Below are 24,937 nucleotides of genomic sequence, written 5' to 3'. Positions count from 1 at the left end.
CTAATGAAATATGCACAAATTATGGCCTGTGGGTCATAACCTTTTAGAAATAGGCCCAAACCAATACCCTAAATCCAAACATCCCTGTAGTTTGGGAAAGTCGAAAACTGGATCCTGACTTGATGGCTAAAGCCTATCTTTTGTTTTGTTACTTAGTATCTGACAAAGAAAGGGGTAGTAAATGAGTCAGTTCATGAGAATTCAAGGATGTGAAACTGGAGCATTTACAAGCCACAAAAGCCATTTGCCGAAAATCCAATGCCCACTGAAGTCAATCAGAACCTTTTCTTTAGAGCTGGGCAGAAATGGGCTCTTTTCCATTAAAAATGTCAGTGAAAATGGGAAAAAATAGTTTTAATTGAAATTTTCTTCAAAAAGTTTTGACTTTCAGTTATTTCAATCAATATCTTTTTTTTTTTTTTTTTTTGGTTTGGAATGCTGTTGTGGTGTTGCCATGTTGGTGGTTAGTTAAAATTACATGTGCTCTGATTCTCCTCTATAACTTGGGCCCTCTCGCTGGACTACATCTTTCGTGATGCACCACAGTCTCTCCTCCAGGTTGTTATATCTCGGGTATCACTTGCCATGATAGGAGATGTAGTCTGAACAAGGAGCCCATCCCATAAAGGGGAATGGGGAAATGAAGAAATCAAACTTCAACTCCCATGAGGTACTGTGGAATGTTATCTGAATCTAAATGTTTTGATTTTATGGAAAGCACACTTTTCATGGAAAATTTCATTTAGTCAAAAACCCAATTTTCTATTGAGAAACAATTTTGATGGATAATTTTTGACCAGACTTCCTTTTTATTGATTTCAGTGTTCATTGGATCAGGCCCATAGTTTTATCTCACCTATATTTTTTAAAAATATTAACTGTAACATAATATTAAAACATATAGTCCCCTTTATTAGAGTCAGACAGGACTGGATTGCTTAGGGGATTGATAATGAAATATAGAGACTTTCACCACTGTGGTACCGCTCTAAATGTGGTGAAGAAATGTTCCCATCCGATAATTGCTAAAAAGCCTGTTTGACCTGGGTCTCCATCTAGTTCCCAGTGGGCAAATGTTCACGTGACAAAAAATGCCATCACAATTTATACTAATTGGCACCTTTAGCAGCCAACAGAGACCAAGTTTTGAATTGGCATGAGAATGAGCTATTCTCTCATCCCTTCAGGACAAGATCAAGGCACTTTTGGGTGTACAGTATAGGAAGTCTCCTCCCTCTGCTTTATAGACAAAACCTGTAGCTTACTCACCTCCCCAGTCAAATTGATTGCATGCAAATACATCACAAAACAGAAAACAAAGTGCCATGAGGCATGCATCAGGCTGCTTAGAAAATCAGTACAAAACTATGGGATTCATGCTCACAAATGCAAGGATGTTTCCTTTAGTTTTCAAAAGTAAAAAGCAGGGTCACTGTATTCATAGAGGAGACTCTACCACTTGACTCAGAAAGCAGCATTTCAGCTGGCTTCACAGGGACTGGCATCTTTTTTCTCTTTTCTAAAGACTGCATGCAGAAAAATAGGTAATACATGCAAAGTGTCAAAGAAGAGAAAGAAAAACATCAGTGAAAAATGAGAGCAGAAATTATCCTGTAGCATGAAAAAGCATATAATGTATTTATTTCATGTAATTATTTATTTTAATTGTTAAAATAATGTGTCCTAAGGTCACTGCTATAATATCTACAAATTGCCTGAGGACAGAGGAGTTTATTTGTTATAACCTAAATCACTGAATCTTTTGAGGGAAAAGTGCATGAGAAACACAGTTCATTTTGAAATTTTCCTGTCAGGAATGAGGGCCTGCAACAGAGCTAGTCTCCTTGAAGCCTATCAGTGCAACTGGCCTGCAGCAAGCTGCCTGATTAGCCATACAACCTGACTGGCTGCAGAGGCCAGCAGGCTGGCTCTTAGGCCAGCAGCAGCCACAGTTTGCTGTCTTCTCTGTGTTTGCTCCTGTGTTACCTTGTTCCTGCTGCTCCTGCCTTGCACCTACCCTTGCCTCTGTCCTGCCCCTGCCTTGAACCCCTCCTGGCGTGATATCCTGCTTGCTCCAGTTCCTGACCTCCAGTTTGACCCTTGGCTCTGGCTCCTGACCATGGACTCCAGCTTGACCCCCAGCTCTGCTAGATCAGTTTCTGCCTTCCGGTTTTGATCCTTGGCTTTGGCTCCTGATGATAGACTATGGCTCTGACCCTGGCCACTAGGCTAGACTGCCCTCATCCCAGTTGGCTGACACTTCCAATATGTTAACAACTTGATTCAATTTAGTCAGCTCTCAAAAAAAAGAGGATTCAAAACTTCATATCTTTTGGTCTAGACTGTACACTATATTTTGGTTGTCTAATTAATGATAGTTTGGAAACTAAAGCCCAGTTTTGCAATTGGGTCTGCACAGGCCAGCAGATCTGATTGCAGGATCAGCACATAAAAATATATCCGGCTTACCTAATTAAGTGATATTGTGTTACACAGAGCTCATGTTTCAAGAAGCATTCTGATTGTGATTCTAGATTGTTGGGGGCCTCTGGGACAGATTTCAAACAAGATCTTTTACTTCACCGCAAAAACCAATTGATTTGTAAGTTTCTTTTTTATATTTTAACTGTCTTTTAATCACCATGTTTCCTTTATGTTTATCTCCACCATGTTATCTCCACCATGTTTATCTCTCTGTGTATGGTATAGTTCTTTTTTCAAAGATAATTACACAGATTCCAGGTTGTGTATTGTGATGTCATCTGAGCTTGCAGTGATTGTACATTTCACCAACCTACTGTAATCAGAGAGGTAAAAGATATTCCATTAATAATTTTATTGAAAAATATACCAGAGATATATCCTGTGGGAGGATTAGACATGAAAACATAACTAGAGAGGTTCCCAGTGGCTAGTTCCTGTATAATTGCTGCACCTCTGACTGTTTCATTGACAGGTGCGCTTTTATTGTAAAGATTTTACAAGTAGCATATATTTACAAAATCCAAGACTTTGTCCTTTTTCGTAATGTTAGAAATTATCAATGCATTTCAGCTGAACAGTAGGGGAAAACAGGGAAAGATCAGTAGGGGCTCAGAGGGTTAGTCAGGGACAAGTAAAGAGAGGATGGGAAGTGAGCCAGGGACAGATTAAATAGAAGACGGTAGGGTGAGGGCGGGAGGAGAAAAGACAGGTAAGCAGAGTGAGAAGGGAAGGACAGCAAAGCCCTAATGTGATGGATCAGAACAAGAGGGACAGAGTAAGAGAGAGAGAGCAAATTCAAGCCTGATGTTAAATTGATGTATCTCCCATTGAAGTCCATGGGATTTGAGCTTCCCTCTGAAGAGCAGCTCAGTTATTAAAATGCTTTGTCACACAGTGACTGAAACAGCAATTACCTGTGATATGGTTTGAAACCCCAAAACTCTGCCTGCTGAATAGGGACATTCACATCCATGCCAGCCCCCCAGCACAAAGATCATTCACCACTACTTGATTTTGAGCTCCCTTCACCCCCATCATTCCAAAAGCAAAACTTGGACTTGTCTCTGCCACTCCTGTGCATCCTCAAAAATAGGTCTCTAAGTCACTTCCTCTTTATCTTTTCATGTTTGCTGCATAAAAAGTTTGCTTAACATAATAATCAGTTAAATCAGTTCCATCTTTTTTCTAATAACTAATATATCTTGCATTTTTCTTAACAGTGTAAGCCCAAGCTCTCGAACTCAACATATTCCTCTCTACACGTAAGTAAAGATTTAGCAACATTATGTATTTTTTCAGTTTTGATTTAATGCAATCAGCCCATTTGTCTCATCTTCGTAATGCAAGGTTTGCAGCTTGACTATTCTCCTCTGCTTATTCTTGGGTAACTCCACTGACTTCAGTGGAATTACTCCTCATTTACAATATTGTGAGTTAAGAATGAGGCTCTATTGTGTCCTCATCTCAATGGTATCATACTTTACTTTGGCACAGTATAAACGTCAAAAAAAAATAGGGATGACAGATGTTTCTCACGTTACTTCCAGTTTTCCCGAAACTGATCACTGCACATATGTGGTAGAGTTGTCATTAATTATATGCTGCTGGTTCTGTGTGTTTGTTTTTGTCTTGGGACGTTACTGCACAAAGGCTAGTTCATCTCCATGTATTTTCTTGTGGACCATTTTAATAAATAACTATAGATGTGGAGCTTGAAGTATGATTCAGCTGCCTCTGCCAGCTGTCTTATGAATAATGTATATGTCTTTGCTTTTCCTTTTTATTCAAACAGTGGCTGTGCTGGTGCAGAGAATTTTGAAGACCTAGACAATGCCAGTGTAGATGTGATTACTCTTGGTAGTGTTCGAACTTCAAAACCTCGCTACACAAGAACTGCTCAGTATGTTGCCTCTATTACCTTGCTTTTACTATAATTACTGTTGGAGTTTTAGTCATCTTGAAAAGAAGAAAAGGGCCCAAGGCCCTGGTCTTGCACAAGAAAGGACATAGGATTTTCACTATCCTGGATGGAGGGATCTATATGAGGGTCTGTTGCACAAATGATATTATTGGGTTTTAGGTACCAGAGGGTTTTCACTGTGTGGCTCACTGAGCACAGCAAAGGCCATTACAGTCAAAGGAAAGATAGCCATTGACTTCAGTGGCCATTAGAATACAATGTAATTAAACATGGATCAATTTGAGCCAATTTAAAAGACAATTCTGTCTGGATACAAAAAATGTAGTCACAGCAGCAGCTACAAGATGGGGGGAGATTTTGCTAATAGGATTATCTTGTACAGTATGGCAAACATTACCCTTCATGTTTGTGTTAGATTATATCTCCCACCTGCAGCCTAACCTATGAATGAATTCATCACAGAACCCTAGGGCTTGATTCTCCATTGCTCTACTCCAATCTGGTGCTGAACAGTGCTACTCATTTTTGTAGAGCTGAAGTAGTGTAAAACTGGAATAACATTGGCCCTTCAGAAATTCAGAGTAAACCTTTTTCCATCTTTCAGAAACCTGATGCTTTTTCAGCTGTCTTGCTTTTTTTCTCTCTCGCCTCTTTTTATTCATTATCCAAATTAGACTTCCTGTGGTATAGTTGTTCCTGAAACTGCTTTAATAAGCACTTCAGAGAAAATGAAGTTAAGCAGAAGCTTCTGTTTTCATTAATTTACAATTCTATAGATGGGTTACTTTGGAAAAAGATAAATAAATTAAATAAATTAGAAGCACCTCTCAACCTCATTAATTCCTGTGTTTCACCAAGTGTATATTCTGTTGGATAAGAATTATTATGGCAAATATCATACTGTACGTCTGCTTAATACTGTCACTCCTCTGCTGGCAGATATTAGGGCAATGCAGGTTGATTCCCTATGGAGGAGAAATGAGTGACATGGAATCTGGGCATTTTCTTGTAACTATTTTACTCCTTTTCATGGAACGTTTAATTGATATTTTGCGAAATGACCTTGGCTTAAATATGTAAAGAAAAATATCTTTGTGACTGGAAAACATTTGTACTAATGTAAGTTAAATATGTAAATTCATATCCATCCCTCAGTAGTGTGGTGTTATCCATGATACTAGAACATGTTTGTAATAGCCTACCCACCGTTGTCTGTCAAACTAAATCTGCTCTGATAGTGCAGACACTGGGAGGTGTAGACTACTTGCGATAGTGCCTATACACCATTGTGTCTCTATAATGTGTTATTTATGGTCCAGCGGCTATGGAACAGTGTTTGGAGCCAGAAAACATTATATATAAGGGATTATATATTCCTTCCTTTGCTGTTGATCCACTGGGGAAAAACACTTAGGACCAGATTTACAAAGGTGACTTCAATGGAAGTTAGGACCTAACCTGCTTAGATGCTTTTGAAAGCCCCACTATGCATTTATCTGTGTGTTTAGGTGCCTGAGCACCTGTGTAAATCTGGCCATTAGGGCTTCACCCACATCTACTCCTGAGTCAATTGAAAGACTGCTCCCATTAACTTCAATGAGGCTTTGGATCATGGCCTCAGACCCAGAGTTTCACAAGTAGTTTCTAAGTTTGGATGCTTCTGTTTTCAGGTTTTCAACTTTAGATATCACAGGCCTGATTTTCAGAGGGGCTAAGCATCCAGAACTCCAGTTGAAGTCAGTGGGAGATACAGACACACCATACCCTTAAAACCAATTTCTGGGGCCAACATTTTCAAATTTTACTTTCCAAAGTTAGGGGCCCCAATCCAAAGTCCCCTGAAGTCTTGAAGTCTTTCCATTAATTTTAATGGGCTTCAGATAAGGCTGACGCTGAGCAATTCCCACGGATTAAAATAAGAGCTAGAAATTGGCACTAGAAGTGCTCATCACTTCTGAAAAGTCACTTGTTAGGTGTCTAAATATGAATAGTTGTGCTTGATACTAAGCCCCTGAGTTAAAAATTTTGTCATATGTGTATAAGGTTGGACACCTAATACTACTGCTAACTATAATCTTCTTGAAGCTGTAAACCTTTCAAGGCAAAGATTTAGTTTTTACCATACTTTCAATAAACATAACAGGGTAAAGTCCTGGGAGAAACAAGTATAAGAACTCAATAGTTTTGGAGAAGAATGTAGCAATTTATGTACGCTATCACTCTGCATACATAGGATACATGGCTATATAGCCGTATTCTTTTGTGACATGCACAGAATCACAATATTAAACAAATAAAAAGTCAAGTCACATCAGATGCATTTAATACAACGTCCTTAACAAAACCACTACAAGGAGATGTGGAATTTTCTGAGGCATGCTACAAGGACAGCAATTTCTGGAATTCAGCATTCTGTTTTTCCCCGCGGGGGGCGAAGAGGAGAGAATAAGGAAAAGTCCAATCCTAAATTAGTGTACAACTGACTATTACTGTGTTACACTGCAATATTAATGAACAAGTCCATAGATAGAAAAAAAAAAAAGGCATTGTTTCTGAATGATAAGTAAGAGTCCTAGAAATCTGTTTGCCGTGGGGAAAAACACAGAATTTGCATTTTTACAGAGAATCTTTAGTTTTTATGTTTTGTGAAAAAATGAAAGCATATTAACTAAATTTTAATGAAAGTTAGGGTGACCATATTTCCCAAAGCGAAAATAAGATACTGCACAGGGTTGGCCTGAGCTGCCTGGGGCTGGGACTGACAGCCCAAGCCCCCACCAAATGTTGCTCTGTGCCCCCCAACGGCAAAACTGGGCATTTGTCCCATTTGCTTTTGCCCAGTTTTGCCAAAAAAGTCAGGACGTCTGGGACAGGGTTTAAAAAGGAGTCTGTCCTGGTCCAAAACAAGCAATACTGTTATCCTGGTTGTGGCTAAGGAAACTAAAGTTCAGCGTTTCATTTTAATCATGGAAAAACGCAGATTTTAATGTTTTTTTTACCAGAGAATTTTGGCTTTTGGTCACAGAAAACTGGGATGTCTCATGATAAGATTGAGTGTTATAATGCTAAACAAGTGAGTACTAGCTTTGGCCACTAGATGTCCTCTGAGTTTACAAAAGGTGTTTATATTCTATTAAATATATGATTTCCTTTTACTTACTTTATGAACTTGAAAATATTTTTTTTCTTGTTATGTCCTTCCTGAATTTTTCTTAAGCAAGCTGAGCTGGTCGGAAGCACTTACCTGGAAAGCTGGGGTAACACATAAAGCTGGTAAAACAAAAGACAAACAAACTTGTTTTTTGTGTACAGTTTCTCATTGGCTAGATCTTTTCTTTCTATAGTTTTCAGTGAACAGGGGTAGTCCACATTTGTAAGGAAACCACAGGAGGTATATTTTTTGTGGTAAAAATAAGCTCTAAAAATGTCCCCCCTCTCTTCTGCAGAAAAGGCAAACTCCCCTTGTCAGAGAGATGGGCCTGCATCACAAATTTCAGAACATATGCTAAACAAATGTCTGTAGCAGGTGTGGGGATGGCTGGTTTTGTTGTGTTCTCTAGTAATCATTAGGTCCAGTCATCTCTATTAATTTAATGCAGAATGCACATTACTTTAAATAGCGCCAGGTGCTGCTACCCTTACTCACTCTGAGTAGCACCTTACTCTTCAGGTAGCCCTACTAATTTCAGTGGGACTATTTGCAGATTAAGATGCTATTCCCTATGATTAAGGGGATCAGAATCTGACTCCTAGTATAGACACCATATCCACTAAGCCTAAATAAAAGATTATAAATTTATAGATCTTAAGGGCAGACATGACCATTATGATCATTTAGTCCGTCCTCCTGCATAACACCGAATTTCATCCAATAGAATTTCATCCAGTCTTCATCATCCATAACTTCTGGTTGAGTTGAAGCACAAAAGAATAGAAAATGGTTATCCTGAAATACATTTTTTAAAATATATGGTCACTATGTTAACCCTATGGGTATGTCCACACTGCAATAAATCACCCATGGCTGGCCCATGTCAACTGACTCAGGTTCACAGGGCTTGGTCTGCTGGGCTATAGAATTGCAGGTGGACATCCAGGTTTGGGCTGAAGCCCAGACTCAGGGACCCTCCCCTGTCACAGGGTCACAGAGCTCAGACTCCAGACCAAGCCTGGACATCTACACTTCAGTTTTATGGTCTCACAGCCTGAGCTCCAGAAGCCCCAGTCAGCTGACATGGGCCAGCCGTGGGTGTTTTATTGCAGTGTAGACATATCCTTTGAAACTGAAGTGGTGGCACTGTCCAAATAAGCACCATGTTCCCTGCCCATATTCCCAGCATTCTCTCTTTGCCATGTCCCTCTTTTCCTGCTTCTCAGAAATATAAACTGTTACTGTAGGTGAAGTGGACTTTCTGTAGCCAGAAGGACTGACAAATACATAGCTGGAAATCTCATAGGCTGCTGTAGAAAGCAAGAGTCTTGCAAATCAAACTTCCATCTGAGAATTCTGTACCCACTATTGTTAGGCCTTACCAACTATTTGGTACATACTAGTATTAAATGGTAAGCTTACTGTAACTTAAACAGATAACAGAAAAGTAATTTTCTGTTTTTTTCCCACTGCATTTGACAGCAGTTTATATAATAAGTCACTTTCAATGTTTTGTTAAAGATCAGGTGCAACTCCTGTGTCAAGCACTAAGGTGATGACATCACTTTCATGTAGTGCTCTGGGGCAAGTTCATGTTCTTCCCCAGGCCCTGCAAGAAAGTATTTATCAATAAGAGCAGTAACAAATCTGAAACCAGTGCTTCAGGGGCAGACAGTGGGCCAGATTGCAGAGACAAAGGGGAAGAGAGGTGGTGAGCAGGTTGGTGTATTCCTCTTGGGCCCATCCATTCTCCCCTGTTGGGGAATAGAAAGCCATCTTTTTACTTTTAAAGGAATTAGAAAAAAACAAACTCTGGTCATTATTATTTGTACTGTGGTACTAAGGACCCCAACCAAGATTGGGGGCTTATTGTGCAAGATGCTGTACATAGACATAATATAGTCCTTGCCCTGAAGAGATTACTGTGTAACCAGGAAATAGTACTATTCCACTTTACAGATGGGGAACCAAGATGCAGAGATATTAAGTGATTTGGCTGAGTTGGACAGAGAATTTGTGGCAGACCCAGTAATCAGACCCACATTTCCTGAATCCCAGTCCAGTGCCTTAATCACGAGACTGGAATTCCTCTATAATACTGTTTAAAGCGTGGTCTGTTAAAAAATTCATTTAGCGTGAAATACAAATAAAGATACAGAGATGTATTTGTTCTCATAAACCATTTTTTCCCTGTGTGAATCAGACACAAAATAACTAGTGGAACCCCACTCCCATATAAGAAACCTGTGACTTAGCCACAGATGCTAAACTTCTGAACCTATATTTATATTATCAAAATCATATTTGTGGTCTGGCTCAGTGTCCTAGCATGATCAGTCTGCGTTGCCATGAGAGAGACCTGGAAATTGATTTCTCAATGTAATCTCTTGCTCCTCGTCACCCAGTAAGAGATCCCAAATGGCAATGTGCTGCATATCACCAGGCCAGCCCTGAGTAGGCCATTGTTAAGGACATTTTGTTTGCAGATTCACTCCCGACCTAGCTATAAACACACTGGGGTTGATCCATCCTTCCTCTTTCACCTTTATTACATTGGAACACATGTCTGAGGACTGGAAGCACCTAGGATTTTAAGAAAGGGTGAAATACGTGTCATTAGAAAAGCAAACGGGCAGACATAAAACTTTTCTGTGTGTGTGATAGTCAAGTGAGCTTCCAAAGTAAATGTTCTGGTTATTTATTGCCGGTTTTCTATATAATTTTGCCCCCAAAAAGTATGCTGGGCAACACTAACACCATGGCTGTTAGGTCTGCTCTTTGTGTGTCTTGTCCCTCCCCATCACTTTTGTCTGGCTTCCTCCTGCTCTTCGCACTTATCTCCTTACTTCCTGTTTTCATATTTGTTTTCTTTTCCTTCTCTTTATCTCTTCTCCCTGCCCGCAATTCATCAAAGCACTTACACTCCTGCATAAGTCCCATTATAGCTGATGGGACTCACACAGGTGTGTAAGTGCTTTGCTTATAGGGATGGAATTGAGCACATGTTTATGTGCTTTGACGGACTGGGGCCTTTGTCGTTTATTCTGGAGCTACTTTGGGGTTTGAAACAAGCTAGTTTGAACTAACTAGTTTGCTTGTTTTTTTTATTTGTTTGTAAAAAATGAATAATGAAGCTGTTTTTGTACATTACATAGCTGGCCAAGTGTCAGGCAGGGAGAAGTTATGGGTAATGAGATAATGAGAAAAGTGGACTGTGGTCCAGATTTTCAAAATAAATCAACAGCTGCAGTTAGGGCCAGATTTCCAAAAGAGTTCAGTATGCTGGATGCTTGTCGGGTGCTGAGCTATTATGAAGAACTGGCCCAGTGTCATAATGAGATCTGTTGGCTGTTGAATATTTTTCAAAATTTGGCTATGTCCGGGTGAACTCCTGTTGCAAACATGCATACTGTGGGAGAAAAGAGAGCCTGATTCCTGGTGAAACTCCAATTCCTGTGCATTTTCAAAGAGTACGGCAAGTCATGTGAGCTAGTTACACAAAGGAGGAGATTTCAAAAACATCAAAGTGATTTAGGAACCCAAGCCCCATTGAGATTCAATGGGATTTGTGCTCCTAAATTCCTTAGCTGCTTTTGAAATCCATTCTCCCAATAAATAAAAAGAAAATGATAAGAACATAAGAACGGCCTTACTGGGTCAAACCAGTGGTCCATCCAGCCCAGTATCGTGTCTTCTGACAGTGGCCAGTGCCAGGTGTTTCAGAGGGAATGAACAGAACAGGGCAATTATCAAGTGATCCATCCCCGGTCGTCCTGTCCCATCCCCCTCAGTCATCTTTTTTTCCTAAAAGGAACAGTCCCAGTCCTTTTAATCTCTCCTCACATGGAAGCTTTTCCATACCCTAATCATTTTTGTTGTCCTTTTCTGCACTTTTTCCAATTCTAGTATATCTTTTGTTAGATGAGGCAACCAGAAAGGCACGTAGTATTCAAGATGTGGACTACCATGGATTTATATAGTGGCGTTTGTCTATTTTCTGTCTTTTTATCTGTCCCTTTCCTAATGGTTCCTAACATTCTGTGAGCTTTTTTTGACTGGCACTGCACATTGAGCATATGTTTTCAGATAACTATCCACGATGAGTCCGAGATCTCTTTTTTGAGTGGGAACAGCTAAATTAGAGCCAATCATTTTGTATGTATATTTGGGATTATGTTTTTCAATGTGCATTACTTTGCACTTATCAACATTGAATTTCATCTGCCATTTTGTTGCCCGGTCACCCAAGTTTATGAGATCGCTTTGTAACTCTTTGCATTCAGCTTTGGACATAACTATCCTGAGGAATTTTGTATCATCTGCAAATTTTACCACCTCTTTGTTCACCCCCTTTTCCAGATCATTTATGAATATTATAAGTAATGACACAATTAATGTTCATGTTAATTAACAAACAAAAATATTTCATTCAAAAATGCATAAGAAGGTTAATTTTCAATACCAAGAGAAAACTCTGTTCTAACTTTAGCACATGGATTCATGACGCCACCTTACTCTGTTTATTTAAATGTCTTTATAGGTCTTTTTCTCCTCCATCTGCCAGCCACCAGCTTTTTCCTTTATCTGACCCCTTCCCCCATCAGCTGTTGCAATGAGAGTATGGTCTAAGTGATATTTTAGTTCTGCAGGTGTTCTAAGGGTCAATGGAAAAAACTCCCACACTGTTGAAGGGGATTTCCTCTGTAGCATTCATGTGGGGGGCACCAGTAAACGCTTGGTGTGACAGACACTGCATGAACAATTTTTTTTTATTCCTGGAACGGCTGTAACTAACTAATGCATGATGTAGTAACACTTAGTAAATTCCAACTTACATAGCAAAGTTTCTTAAAGTGAGAGCTAACAGATCGCCTGAAGTGGCAGCTTTAATGCTGCATCTGTCTCTCACTATTTTTGTACCTTACATATTGTAACAAACATCACTTTCTGTTATTCACACTGCTCCGTATCACAGCCTCCTGGAACTACACAGCAGTCAGGACAGAACTCAAATTCTCTCACTTCAAAGCACTGGCCCTTGCCTCCTGAGCTAAATAAGGTTATCTGGCACTCATTAACAATATAAGGCAGGGACTGGCAAACTGCGACCCAGGTGCCGCATCCGGCCCTCCAGATGTTTTAATCCGGCCCTCGAGCTCCTGCCGGGGAGTGGAGTCCAGGGCTTGCCCTGCTCCGGCACTCCAACCAGGGAGTCGGGTGGAGGGCTTGTCCTGCTCCACACAGCTCCCAGAAGCAGTGGCATGTCCCCTCGGGCTCCTACGCATAGGGGTAGCCAAGAGGTTCCTCATGCTGCTCCCACAGCGCCGATTGGCTGGGAACCGTAGCCCATGAGAGCTGCAGGGGCGGCACCTGTGGTCAGGGTGGCACGCAGAGCCACCTGGCCGCGCCTTGCACGTAGAAGCCGGAGCAGGGACATGACACTGCTTCTTGGAGCTGCTTGAGGTAAGCGCCGCCCAGAGCTTGCACCCCACCTCCCTGCCCCAGCCCTGATCCCTTCCGTCCCTCTGAATCCCTTGGTCCCAGCTCGGAGCACATTCCTGCAACCCCAACCGCTCATCCCCAGCCAGAGCCCTCACCTCATAGAGTCGTAGAATATCAGGGTTGGAAGGGACCTCAGGAGGTCATCTAGTCCAAACCCCTGCTCAAAGCAGGACCAATCCCCAATTTTTGCCCCAGATCCCTAAATGGTCCCCTCAAGGATTGAACTCACAGCCCTGGGTTTAGCAAGCCAATGCTCAAACTACTGAGCTATCCCTTCCCCCAATCCATGCAATCCACCCCCAGTTTCGTGATCAGTCATGGACCGCCATACAATTTCCATACCCAGTTGTGGCCCTCAGGCCAAAAAGTTTGCCCACCCCTGATATAAGGCCTGTGACAAATAGATCAGCAGTTTTCATTCCCTTCAGTAGAGGGCAGTGCTACATGCACTCACTCACTCACACCCACACACTGTTTAACTAACATTTAAGACTTTCTGCTTAGCAGCACTTTTTCAAGTGTTAACTAATTAATCTCCTTAACACTTCTGTCCACTAAGAGTTAACTTTATTTCCTCAATTTTCATATCTGGAAAATAAGTGTAAGTGACTTGTGCAAGGCCACAGTTGATGTTGGTGTCAGAGGCAGAATTAGCTCTTCGAAGACCCACTCCTGCAAGCTCTTGTTTGCAGTGGGAGCTCCGTACATGCAGTCTCTAAAGGATAAAGCCCCTGGAGTTCCAAGTCCTGCACTCAAACCATTCTCCTCCGATAACTTATATTCCCTTTCTTTGTAGATGTTCCTCCAAGTTTATCAGCACCCTTACTGTCAGTGCCCCAAACACACTGAGCCAGATTATGATCTCACACGTGACTTTAGTTGTGTTACTCCAAATATACACGTGGGTTGAGATCAGCCTCTAGCTCACTGTTTTTATGTGTCCCTGAACCATCTTCAAGTCATAACAGAAACTTCATAGACCATAATTAGATAGACACGGGGTCCTTCCAATGTCTTTCACCTTGTGTATTCATTTACTAGAACTGGTAAGAAATTTTCTGAGTAACATCTTTTTCATCAGAAAATGACAGTTTGGCAAAACTGAAACTGTTGCGGGAAAGGGTTCATTTTGATGAATCTCCCAATAAAAAAATTATTGGGTTCAAAATTATCAAAACGTCCTGTTTTGACATTTTCAAAATGAAAAGTTACATTTTTCTGTTCAAAACTATTTTTTATCTCAAGATTTTAGTTCGTGTGTACTATATTTGACCCAGTCCAGGGTTTATTCGGATTATTAGTTTGTGAATATTTTTGAGATTTAGAACTTTTTCCTCCATTTTGGGATGGGAAAAATTTTGAACTCTTGAAAACTCTCACAGGAAAACTGTTTCCCACCGAGCTCTATCATTTACACTAGTGCAAAGTGAGTGTGAAACACTACCAAATCAAAATATGCCATTAGTTTATGGTAGTGTTTTTCATCTGCTTTTCACAGTTGTAACTAACAAAATACCCAGTTTTGATCTTACATGTATATAAATCAGAAGTAAGACCACACACTAAGTAAAACAGGTATAAACGAGATCAGAAGCAGACTTAGGTACTCTAACCTACTGTAGGTGTTCTTTAACGCTTCATGTGAACACATTATGGCTTTATTCAGTGCTTTCTGTTTGTGGAACTGAAGCACTAGGGTCTAAGAAGGAGTAAGAAGCTGTGGGAGCTCTTCCCTGCTCTAAGAGCAGTGTATAATGATCATTTAGCAGTCTCTGTGAAAGATTACTCTTTTGCAGAAGTTTCTGTTTTGCAGGGAGAGTTAACGACGACCATGAACCTGTTTACCACTCAAGCTAAAGCACAGGGAACTTTAAAACCTACATTTTCAAAAGTGATTACTCTTTCTGAGTGCCTCAGTTTTCAGGTGCCCAACTTAAACCACTTTCTGATTTTCAGAGAACGGTTACCCAGCACTTTCTGATAATCAGGCCCCTTTAAAGTGTCTCAAAATGGGTACCCACAAATGGATGCACCCAATTTCTGTTTGAAATCTTAGGCCTTGTACAGCTTCAATTGCTTATGCGTTGAATATGGTGGAGGCTTGTTTTGTTTTTTGTGGGGAGTGAGGGCTGCTAGTGTAATAACAAGGAAGCATCTGAGCAAGATGAGAGAAACGTCATGGTGACAGAAAGAAAACTTGATGACGAGAAGCCTAACCACAAAGAGTGTTGCATGTTGCCAGTTGTAGCCTGGCACTCAGTTGTTTTTTTCAGCAGAGATGATCTGGTTCAACATCTCAGCAAAGAAAACACAAGAGAACTAGACAGCGTGATCCAAAAACAAAAACCAAAGGGGTATTTTTTTAACCTCAGTCTCTTCTACCTTATCACACGCATAACCGCAGCACATTTCTGCATCCCTTCTTCAGGTTCCCATGAGGGCAGCTGGTTAACGTAGTGTAGGCTTTCTTAGTATCCTGGTACTTTTAGCTTCTCTTTACACAGCCTCCTCCTCTTTCAGTGTAACATCCTTCAGCATGCTATGAAGTATGTTAACTCTGTGAATCACTTCTAAAAGGCAGACAACAATCTAGAACAAATCTGAATCTGGGACTGTCTCTCGCGCTCATTTTGCTGTTTGTATAGCACATTTGGATATTCATGTTGCTTTTCTCTTATCTTCTTTCCAAGGAAAATATGTTAGTGAAAGAAATTAAATTGTGTCACTAGCAGTGCTAGGTTAGGCGGTTTTGCAAGCTTTAAAGGTCGGAAGATTTTACAAATCAGATGCTTCACAATGCATAATAAGACTCAGATGTCTACACTATTATACAGTTGTTATGTGAGTTAATTTCAACTAGCCTTATGATATATTGCAAGATATTATGAGATTTCATGCAATGGCCCAAATTCTCTGTCACACTGGTGCAATTCCATGGAAGTCATTAGCATTTCATTCTATAACTGAGAGTCTAATGAGCAATTCTTATATGATATCTTATTACAGTAGAAACCTCAGAGTTATGAACAACTGAGTTACGAACTGACTGGTTAGCCACACACCTCATTTGGAGAAGTACACAATCAGGCAGAAGTACACAATCAGGCAGCAGAGACACACAAAGAGACAGAAACAAAATGTTATGATTGTTCTTTCAAAAGTTTACAACTGAACATTGACTTAATGCAGCTTTGAAACTTTACTATGCAGAAGAAAAATGCTGCTTTTACCCATCTTCATTTAAATTAAACAAGCACAGAAACAGTTTCCTTATCTTATCAATTATTTTTAAACTTTTCCTTTAATTTTAGTAGTTTACATTTAACACAGTATTATATTGAAGTGGTTCTCAAACTTTAGCAACCCGAGGACCCCCATTTTGATTTAAAATTTTTCATGGACCCAGAAGCTGGCTTCTAATTTTCCCCAGGAGGTGCTCAACCCCCACTCAGCCCCAATCATAACGTTTTGATCAGAGTTACGAACATTTCAGAGTTCAGAACAACCTCCATTCCCGAGGTTTTCATAACTCTGAGGTTCTAATGTAAGTATCACATCGTCGGGGTAGTAAAATTCCAATCATAGTAAGATTAAAAATAGTCCTTATGGACCAAATGATCCGAGATAGGTAAATGCATGTGTTTGCACAAATGTACCCATTGTTCTTATAAACCCCTGTATCTGAATACACACATTAGATATTTTCACATGCAAATAGGTATATGTATGTGCAATTGCCTGGTCTGCACACAACCAGATCATTGTCCATTTGTCCACGAAAAGGCAGAGTTTTGCACACACACCATTGTAACTATTTCAGAAAATGTGCCCCAATATTAGCCCAGATCCTCAGGCCTGCTAAGGCTGCTTTGTGCTGCGATGGTGCCACAAAGCAGTAGAAATGCTGGTTTGACCAGCTATGTGGCGATTCCTCATAAGTAAAGGGAATCCTCAGGTGGCATAGAGTTGCTGTCCTGGCTGCAAGCCACCTCTGCTGATGTAGGAGCATGACAAAGGGGATAAGAAAAAAAACTCATGAAAGGCCCCTTGGAGCCATGGGTATCTAGATATAACATAGAGCACCCCCAAAACTACTCCTGTGTAATACTGTTGACCAGATCAGCCTTCCATCAGCCACTGGATCTGAGTGGGCATGACATAAAATCCACCTTTCCCCTCTGATGTTCCTATGCTGAGCACAGCTTAGCTGGTCCAGAGGATTGAATCTCTTGTGGGACAAATGAATTTTCCAACAAATACGTCATGTTTTATCTCTGTATCACATACTCTATAGATGCAGCATGTTAACATTATCTCTACCCCAATAAGAAATTAGAGTAACAAATGGCCTAGGTACACAACCAAAGAATTATTTAATAAACCACCTCTCCCATAAGTCGATTCTTGAATCCTGCACTGAATTTAGCTTAAAGGGATTTCTGGTCATTGTACTGAAAATTAATAGCTATGCACTATCTCACACGCTAAGATTTATTTTTCTAGGGAGCACACGGGTGTCAGAAAGCACCTCGGAAGCAGTTCCTAAATGGGCATTGTTGTTATTTGCAGAACGTACGAGCCCACAAAAGGGTTTATAGTCCCTTGTACTTTACAGTCCCTTGTACTTAGCTGAGTCACAGGCTGAAACAGCTTGTCATGAAAGACTTGTCTGCTTGTGTATGGACAGTCTGGGTAAATATATAGTTCAATGGTTACCTATTTTGAGCTGGCAGAACAGGAAATAGTTAACTACTGATGCCAATAACTGGTTGCCCCTAATTCTATATCATGTAAAAATGGACATTTTTTAAACTATGCATGGGCTCCCTCTCTGACCTCACATGCTTTTACTCCTCCAGCTCTCTTTCAACCTGCTTCTGTCTTCTCTCCTTCCCCTCCCAACAACTCTTGCCATTTAGGAGTTGATCTTTCAGTTGTGCTGCCCTCTATAGCTAAAAATCTTTCCTCAATCTGTTTGCATCTCACATGAAAACTTTCCTTTTCTCTTTATCATTGACTGTCAGTGTATTTCATTTTGTATGAATTATCAAGTAATATACAAAGGCTCAATCCTGCCAGGTATTGAGCATTCTTGCCCATCCAACAAAGTATTTAAGCGAGTACTTATCTTTAAGAAAGTGAATAGTCCTAACCGGACTACCTATGTACTTCAAGTTAAACATGTGCTTAATTTTTTTGATGGATTAGGCCAGTGGTTCCCAAACTTGTTCCGCCGCTTGTGCAGGGAAAGCCCCTGGCGGGCCGGGCCGGTTTGTTTACCTGCCGTGTCCGCAGGTTCGGCCGATCGCGGCTCCCAGTGGACGCGGTTCGCTGCTCCAAGCCAATGGGAGTTGCTGGAAGTGGCGCGGGCCGAGGGACGTGCTGGCTGCTTCATCCAGCAGCTCCCATTGGCCTGAAGCAGCGAACCGTGTCCACTGGGAGCCACGATCGGCCGAACCTGCGGATGCAGCAGGGAAACAAACCGGCCCGGCGCGCCAGGGGCTTTCCCTGCACAAGCGGCGGAACAAGTTTGGGAACCACTGGATTAGGCCATAATCCAGGATGGATTCCCTGGATCATATTGTATCATTGCACATCTTTGTTTCTTTTCTTTATATGGAGAGCTAAATAAGATTAAATTAAAGACACTAGTAAAAATTCAGATGTTACATTGGATTTTTTAATAATATACGTCTAACATCTTAAACTGCCTGTGTAAGATAAAAATGTATTGATGGTTCAATGCTTTGTATCCAACAGAACAGGAGCAATGTAAATTTTTTTTTAGGAAAATCACCCAGAATAATATACCAGAAGTCATACCTGAAATTTGCAAAACTGTAGAATTGTTGTAGGATGTTGGTTTTCAAACTGGGGGGAACCCCTTCTTGTGGGGGAGGGGGCACAAGGAGTTTATCAGGGCACCGAATGACCTGACTAGTTACGGATTTTTTCTTGTTTCTTCAAAATATTGTTGATAAAATAAGAATATGTTTCACTAGCTGAGTCGCCAGCTCCTGCCAGGCTGGTAGAACAAGGAGGAGGAAGGGTACAAGGAGAGAGGGGGAGTGGTCTCTTCCTGGGCAGGGAGTGGGGGTGACTCAGTCAAGCTCATTCATCTCTTCAGAAGCGGATGTGCATGGGTCCCCTCGGGAGGTAGTTTCTCCCTGCCAGCACAGGCCCTTGCTTATGCGTGCTGGGGATTGTGCCAAGGCCACAGAAGCCTGCGGCCTGTCAGTGACACAGGGGAGTCCTAGGGTCACAAGGAGAGGGGTGAAGTCCAGCTTTTGGTGTCCTGCTGGGATCACCCACCTGGAGCATGTACCTGACAAGGGATGCTCGCGGGCTGGACTCCCAGACCCCAGGCATCCATGGAAATACTGTTTCTTAGAAAGAGGCGGCTGCACATGTGACATGAACCTCCAAAGCACAGGGAGCATTCAGCAAAAAAAGTTTGGGAACCTCTGTTGCAAGAACTTTGGGCATAGGCCAAAAATTTCAGACTGAGCTGCCAAAAGGAGGTCACCTAAGTGCCATGTTTGAAATTGGGACCTAAATCCCACCTAAAATATAATCCATGTTTGAAATATTGGCTTTAGTGCTTTTGTGAACCACTTTTTCTAGTTCTTTCCTCTTGGTGAAATGTTGTTCTTGGTCATGAGTAGTGTACAGACAATCAAATAAAACCCATCATTTCAAAACAAGATGAGAAACACTGGAGAATGGATTTTTGCCCTCTGTAATCAAAATTAAGCTTGTGGGCCAGATCTTCAGGTGGTGTAAATTATTGTGGCTCCATTGATGTCAAAGAAGCTATGACAATTTATATCAGTTGGGGATCAGGCCCGGTGTTTTCATGCAATATAATATCACACGTTTACACCCTGTATCACCTATCTACCTTGGATATAGAAATACAAGCTAGTGGTTTTACAACTGTCTGTGATTGATTATTTCAAGCCTGTACTCATTTAATTTAGTCCTTTCCTGCCCTTCCCCCTTTTAACTTTTTCCTGTAGCACTCCGAATATCCCTGGATACACTGGCAAGGTTCATTGGACAGCAACCCACCCGGCAAATTCTAATCTTCCATCAACATCCCCATCGATAATTGCACAAATGCATGGGTAAGTAAGTGTAAGGCGTATTACTCAATTTGTTCAGATACATTAGAGGAAAAGTCCTAATTATAGTTATTTAATTAAAGAACAATTAAATTTGAAGCATGACATTTCCTTGGTTTAAAGAAAAATATTGCGAGTCAAATCGAATCATGTGGCTGCCAACACAATCTAAGATCGTTCCTGGTTTTCACGATTCCTTTTAAGCTTACCACAGGAATTCATTAAAATGTACATTAATGCTGAGGTTAACCAGGAGTCCTAAAATAGTGATTGTTTCCACGTTATGTGATTGGATATGTTGGCTAGATTATGACCCCTGTGTTTAAGTTTTGATTGAGATCTGTCTGTGCTGAAATTTTTTGGACTATATTACATTTAATAATGCCAAATATGAGGTTGCATTTTGTTGGCGGGTCTGAAGCCCTGAAGACATGGATGCTTTCCTCACAGAAAATTGTTACAGTTTTCATCACTCTGTGTTCCCCTTCTATACCAGGTTCATCACTGCAGTAGCTGAGTGCCTTGCCAAACATTTTCATTGTAAAAGTCCCTCCTGTGATTCTCTATCCTGCTTTCCTCCCCAGAAGCAGCTGGAGAATTTATTTAATAACTATTTGTTGTCCTCTCCCCTATATGCTTTTGTATCTCCCCTTTAGATCATGGACTATTTTTTCTCCCATAGTGATCGAGGACTTTACGATGACATTGAAGTCTCCACTAATTTCTAAGACATTCATCTTTTAAACACTCTTTTATTTCGATTAGTTTTAAGACAATATACACTTTCACCAGTACAGGGGGAGCTGACTGGCTACTAAAGAATTCTTCTGTCAAAGCGGTTCATGACTGAGTGTGACATACTGGCACTCTCTCCTGATACCTCTGCCTTTTTCTTCTGTGGCTATACTTGGAAAATAGGCATTCTTCTATAATAGCAGTTTTCAGGTTATAAAGATTGGAAATACAGAACCGGGTCTTTGAGATTTTATAGGCTAATCGAGCTGAACTCAATCAGCTTGCTGTAAGACCAAGTTACTTTTAAATGTCACACACATAGATGCTGATGTGCCTCTGCAGAGATCACTGGCAGCATTCAGACAAATATCAAATTTCAAAAGCAAAGAATCAGGTGCAAATGCGATCTGAGAAAATAAAATATGTCTGTTATTTCCTTTGACTTTCTGCAGGGTTATCATGCAAATGCAGTAAGCAGTGCAACTAAGCATTTCTCTGGTTCTACAATTGGACTTCACTCATTAAAAATAGGGACAAAATTTGTCATGACATTTTGCAAAAATTAATCCATATGGCAGCGCATGGATTTTTTTTCTGTAATGTGTGAAAGGATTCTTGTCCTGTGCTACTGGGGTCTTTCTGGAAACAAGGCAGAGTCACAGGGCTTTTGTAAGGGGTGTGTGTGAGAAAGACATAGAGAGAGAGTATAAACAGGCACTGAGGACTAGATTCTGGCACCATTACTCATACTGAGAAATGCCTTTCTCTATGAGTAAATAACAGATATATTTTACTTTTAGTAGGATTACTCATGGAGTGAGATACTATTCACCATGAGTTAAGATGGCAGAATATAGCCTTATATTTGAAACTGCTGTGTTAAAAACAAAAATGCAGATCCTATGAGTACCCAGGAATTGGTCAGCACAGTACATATTGGAGAATAGCGCATACGGTTTCATCCTGCACTTTTTTAAGTTAATGGCAAAAGTCCCACTGATTTCAGTGGTGCAGGATGGGGCCATTAATGACCTGTGATGGAGAGGTGAATTCTGGTATTTCTGGGTCCGATCACTCTAACCAGGAAATGGAGTGTATTTTTTAATGGACCCGTAGTCTCCTTTTGTGGGGAGGTTATCTCATCCTCTTATTGCTTTCATGGATGATGATCCATTTTGTTTCTACATTTTGGTCTTTATGGACTACCCTTATCGTAACACTATTGATATGTAGGACTCTCAGTGATGGATATCTTTGTGGCTACCTCATTTGACATAGCACTATAGATTCATTGTTCTGTAACTCCCACTTAAAGACAATTAAGGGCAACACAGGAGATTACTGTAGTCTTCTGCTAATATACTTTTTACATGAACGTTCATTAAACTATCAGCTGTGGACAGACCAGGCAATATTCTAGACAACTTCTGCACTTTATTTAATTTGAATAGAGATGCACAATATCTGGGGTGAAATTCTTTAGGCTGCTCGTAAATCTGCTGAAATCAATAGGGTCACATGGGCTATCCAACAGCACAAAATTGTCCTTTCGTCTTTGAACGTGAATATCATTCTTTTATAAATAAAGTATTTTTATTATTATTATTATTATTTGTGTGGTGTTCAGATACTGGGGTGTTGGGTAATAGATCATTTCAATGTCTTTTAGTGCAATTGAAATATGGGAGCTGAATACTGCATTAGAAATATTTTGTTGAGACATGATCTACTAGGGAATGTTACAGAGAATGTAGAATGTTTTTGTTTTGCAACTTTTAACGTTTTGGTCTCTGTTTGAAATATCTGTCCATAGCCATTCATCAAATAAAAATCCACATGGAATACATAGTGTGGTATAAATATGATGATCTTATCATTACAGTAGACCCTCAGAGTTATGAACAACTCAATAATGGAGGTTGTTCGTAACTCTGAAATGTTCATAATTCTGAACAAAACATTATGGTCTTTCGTAACTCTAGTGTTCATAACTCTGAGGTTCTACTGTATAAGCCTTCTTATCTTTTCAACACAGGGTTGCCACTGATTTTGTTTAAATAAGTAGTAAACTCATAATTGAGTGTGCATAGCATTTGATTGCTTTTGGAGAGAAGGATTGGTTCCTTTCAGCATGCTGTTTGTTGGATTTTGAGCAAGTGGCACTTTGTAAGAGCACGAAAGGGAGCTTTAAAGAAGAGGAGAATGGATTTGTTTGGGGAAGTGCACAAAAGGTAAAGTAGGATTTAAAAGACATAGGACCACATTCTGCTCTGATTTACACCCAATGCAATCCACCCATTGAAATCTGTGGGGTTATACAAGTGTAAATAAAGGCAGAATTTGACTCACTCATGTGTATGTGTGGTAGGTATCCCATAGGTACATACAGTGTAACATAAATTAATTCTGCTAAGGAAAATATGGGAAAACAGTAACAAATCTTGGTATTCTCAGTGAAAGCAAATGAGTTGGCACTCATACAATCTGTAAAACCTGAGTCCGCAGCCATTGCTCCCACCACAAGACATAATGAGCCAGGTTCTGTCCTACAGCCAATCTGGGCTTAGTGCAGGACAAGCGGGGGGAGCCAGGAAGTTACAGCTTCTTGAATCTGGTCTTTTCTGCACCAACCCAAGCCCTGATGAGAATTACAATAACTGAGAAATTTTTCTAACTTTCTAAACTTTCTAAATCTTTCTACATCACAGGTATAGGGTCCTTAAATGGCCTGTATGCCAGGGATTGGGGACATCTGGTGTAGGAACTGCCTATGCCAGCTTTATGCTAGCTGGGAGTTCTCTTATGCCAGGGGGATTCACTGCTAGCTACATGCTGTCAGAATCTGGCTCTATGTCTTCACCATAACACCTCAGAATACAATGGAACACTTTGCCTAGGCTGGATGGGGGACAGTGCCACCAAAGACAACTTTGATGAATTTCCTGCCACCATTGTTGAGCTGGCTGAATCTAATAGTGTGGAACTGTTGTGAATTGTATACATTTTCTCCAGAGTCAGTGGTCACAACGGTTAGCAAAGAATGTGTTTCTGAGAAATATGAAAAAAGATTATTTTTAAAAGAGATTTTCTTCTTTTTGTAATTGCAGATACATAGCAAAGTGTGGCCGCTCATCTCGATTTAATCACCAGGGCCCTTTGTCTCAAATACTTACTCCAGTTTATCCTCAAAATTCTTTCAACAAGGTGGAAAGAGAAACTATTAAGGTTTAACAATACCAGCCCTGCTGCCAGTGTGACTGTGAGTCCCAATGGCTAATGGTGGGAAGGAAGGAAATGTGTATGGTACGTACACCTTAAAAATGGAACCATAGTAAAAGAATACAGAAGTGGGTGTCTGTGTGGACGTGCTAGTCTTTATTACATGTTCTTACTATACTCAGTATTTATGACTTGCTGTTTTTTATGGTTAAAATCATTTGAGAAGTAGGAGGACTCTTCACGGTTTGAACTATAGTTACTGTATTGAATTTCAGTATTAAGGTAGAAAGTGATGTATAGAAGGGCTACCCATATATACTGTATTGCATATGCAGTGTAGTCTGTGTATATAACATTTTTTCAGTTTATTAAAAAATAGTCATCCTTTGTGCCTCTCATCAGTAGCTCTCAGAGTGCTTTACAAAGATGGGTGTCATAGGGTGAGAGTCTAGGCTACGCCTCTTGGAGATGCAGCACAAAACAGCTTTGGGGAAAGGGAGAAGAAAAGGTGCCTTTTTTACGTCTTTACACCCTTGGAATTCCAGAATGATCCAGGAGTCAAAATGGCTGCCTTTATAATTTAGACAGCCTGCGGTTCTGTGCTAGGTTACAACAGCCTATCCTGGACTCCCTGTGGGTGGCAGCATTGCCAAGAATGTGCATCGTGCTATGCGATCACTCATTCCAGGCCCTGGCCATCCCCCTGGCACCATGGCCTGTGATGGGCCTGTGTATTCAGCATATCTCCACTGAGGGAATTCTCCCACAGCCAGCTAAGAGGATTTCTATGACTCCTATATA

The 24,937-nt window shown here is 40.6% G+C and overlaps 1 protein-coding gene across 1 annotated transcript in view; it reads left to right on the top strand.

Annotated features, from left to right (window-relative positions):
- Positions 1 to 24,148, top strand: part of SPMIP7 (sperm microtubule inner protein 7) — a 35,348-nt gene extending 11,200 nt beyond the window's left edge. The window contains exons 5-9 of the mRNA XM_074943221.1: positions 2,535 to 2,602; positions 3,705 to 3,746; positions 4,277 to 4,384; positions 20,078 to 20,185; positions 24,025 to 24,148. Coding sequence (XP_074799322.1) covers positions 2,535 to 2,602; positions 3,705 to 3,746; positions 4,277 to 4,384; positions 20,078 to 20,185; positions 24,025 to 24,148 — 450 coding nt within the window. The remainder of the gene's footprint in view (positions 1 to 2,534; positions 2,603 to 3,704; positions 3,747 to 4,276; positions 4,385 to 20,077; positions 20,186 to 24,024) is intronic.
- Positions 24,149 to 24,937: the final 789 nt, after the last annotated feature.

Source organism: Natator depressus, chromosome 2 (genome assembly GCF_965152275.1).
Source record: "Natator depressus isolate rNatDep1 chromosome 2, rNatDep2.hap1, whole genome shotgun sequence".
Classification (NCBI taxonomy): domain Eukaryota; kingdom Metazoa; phylum Chordata; order Testudines; family Cheloniidae; genus Natator; species Natator depressus.
The sequence above is the reverse complement of the archived record's forward strand: the minus strand, read 5'-3'. Positions and strand labels throughout refer to the sequence as shown.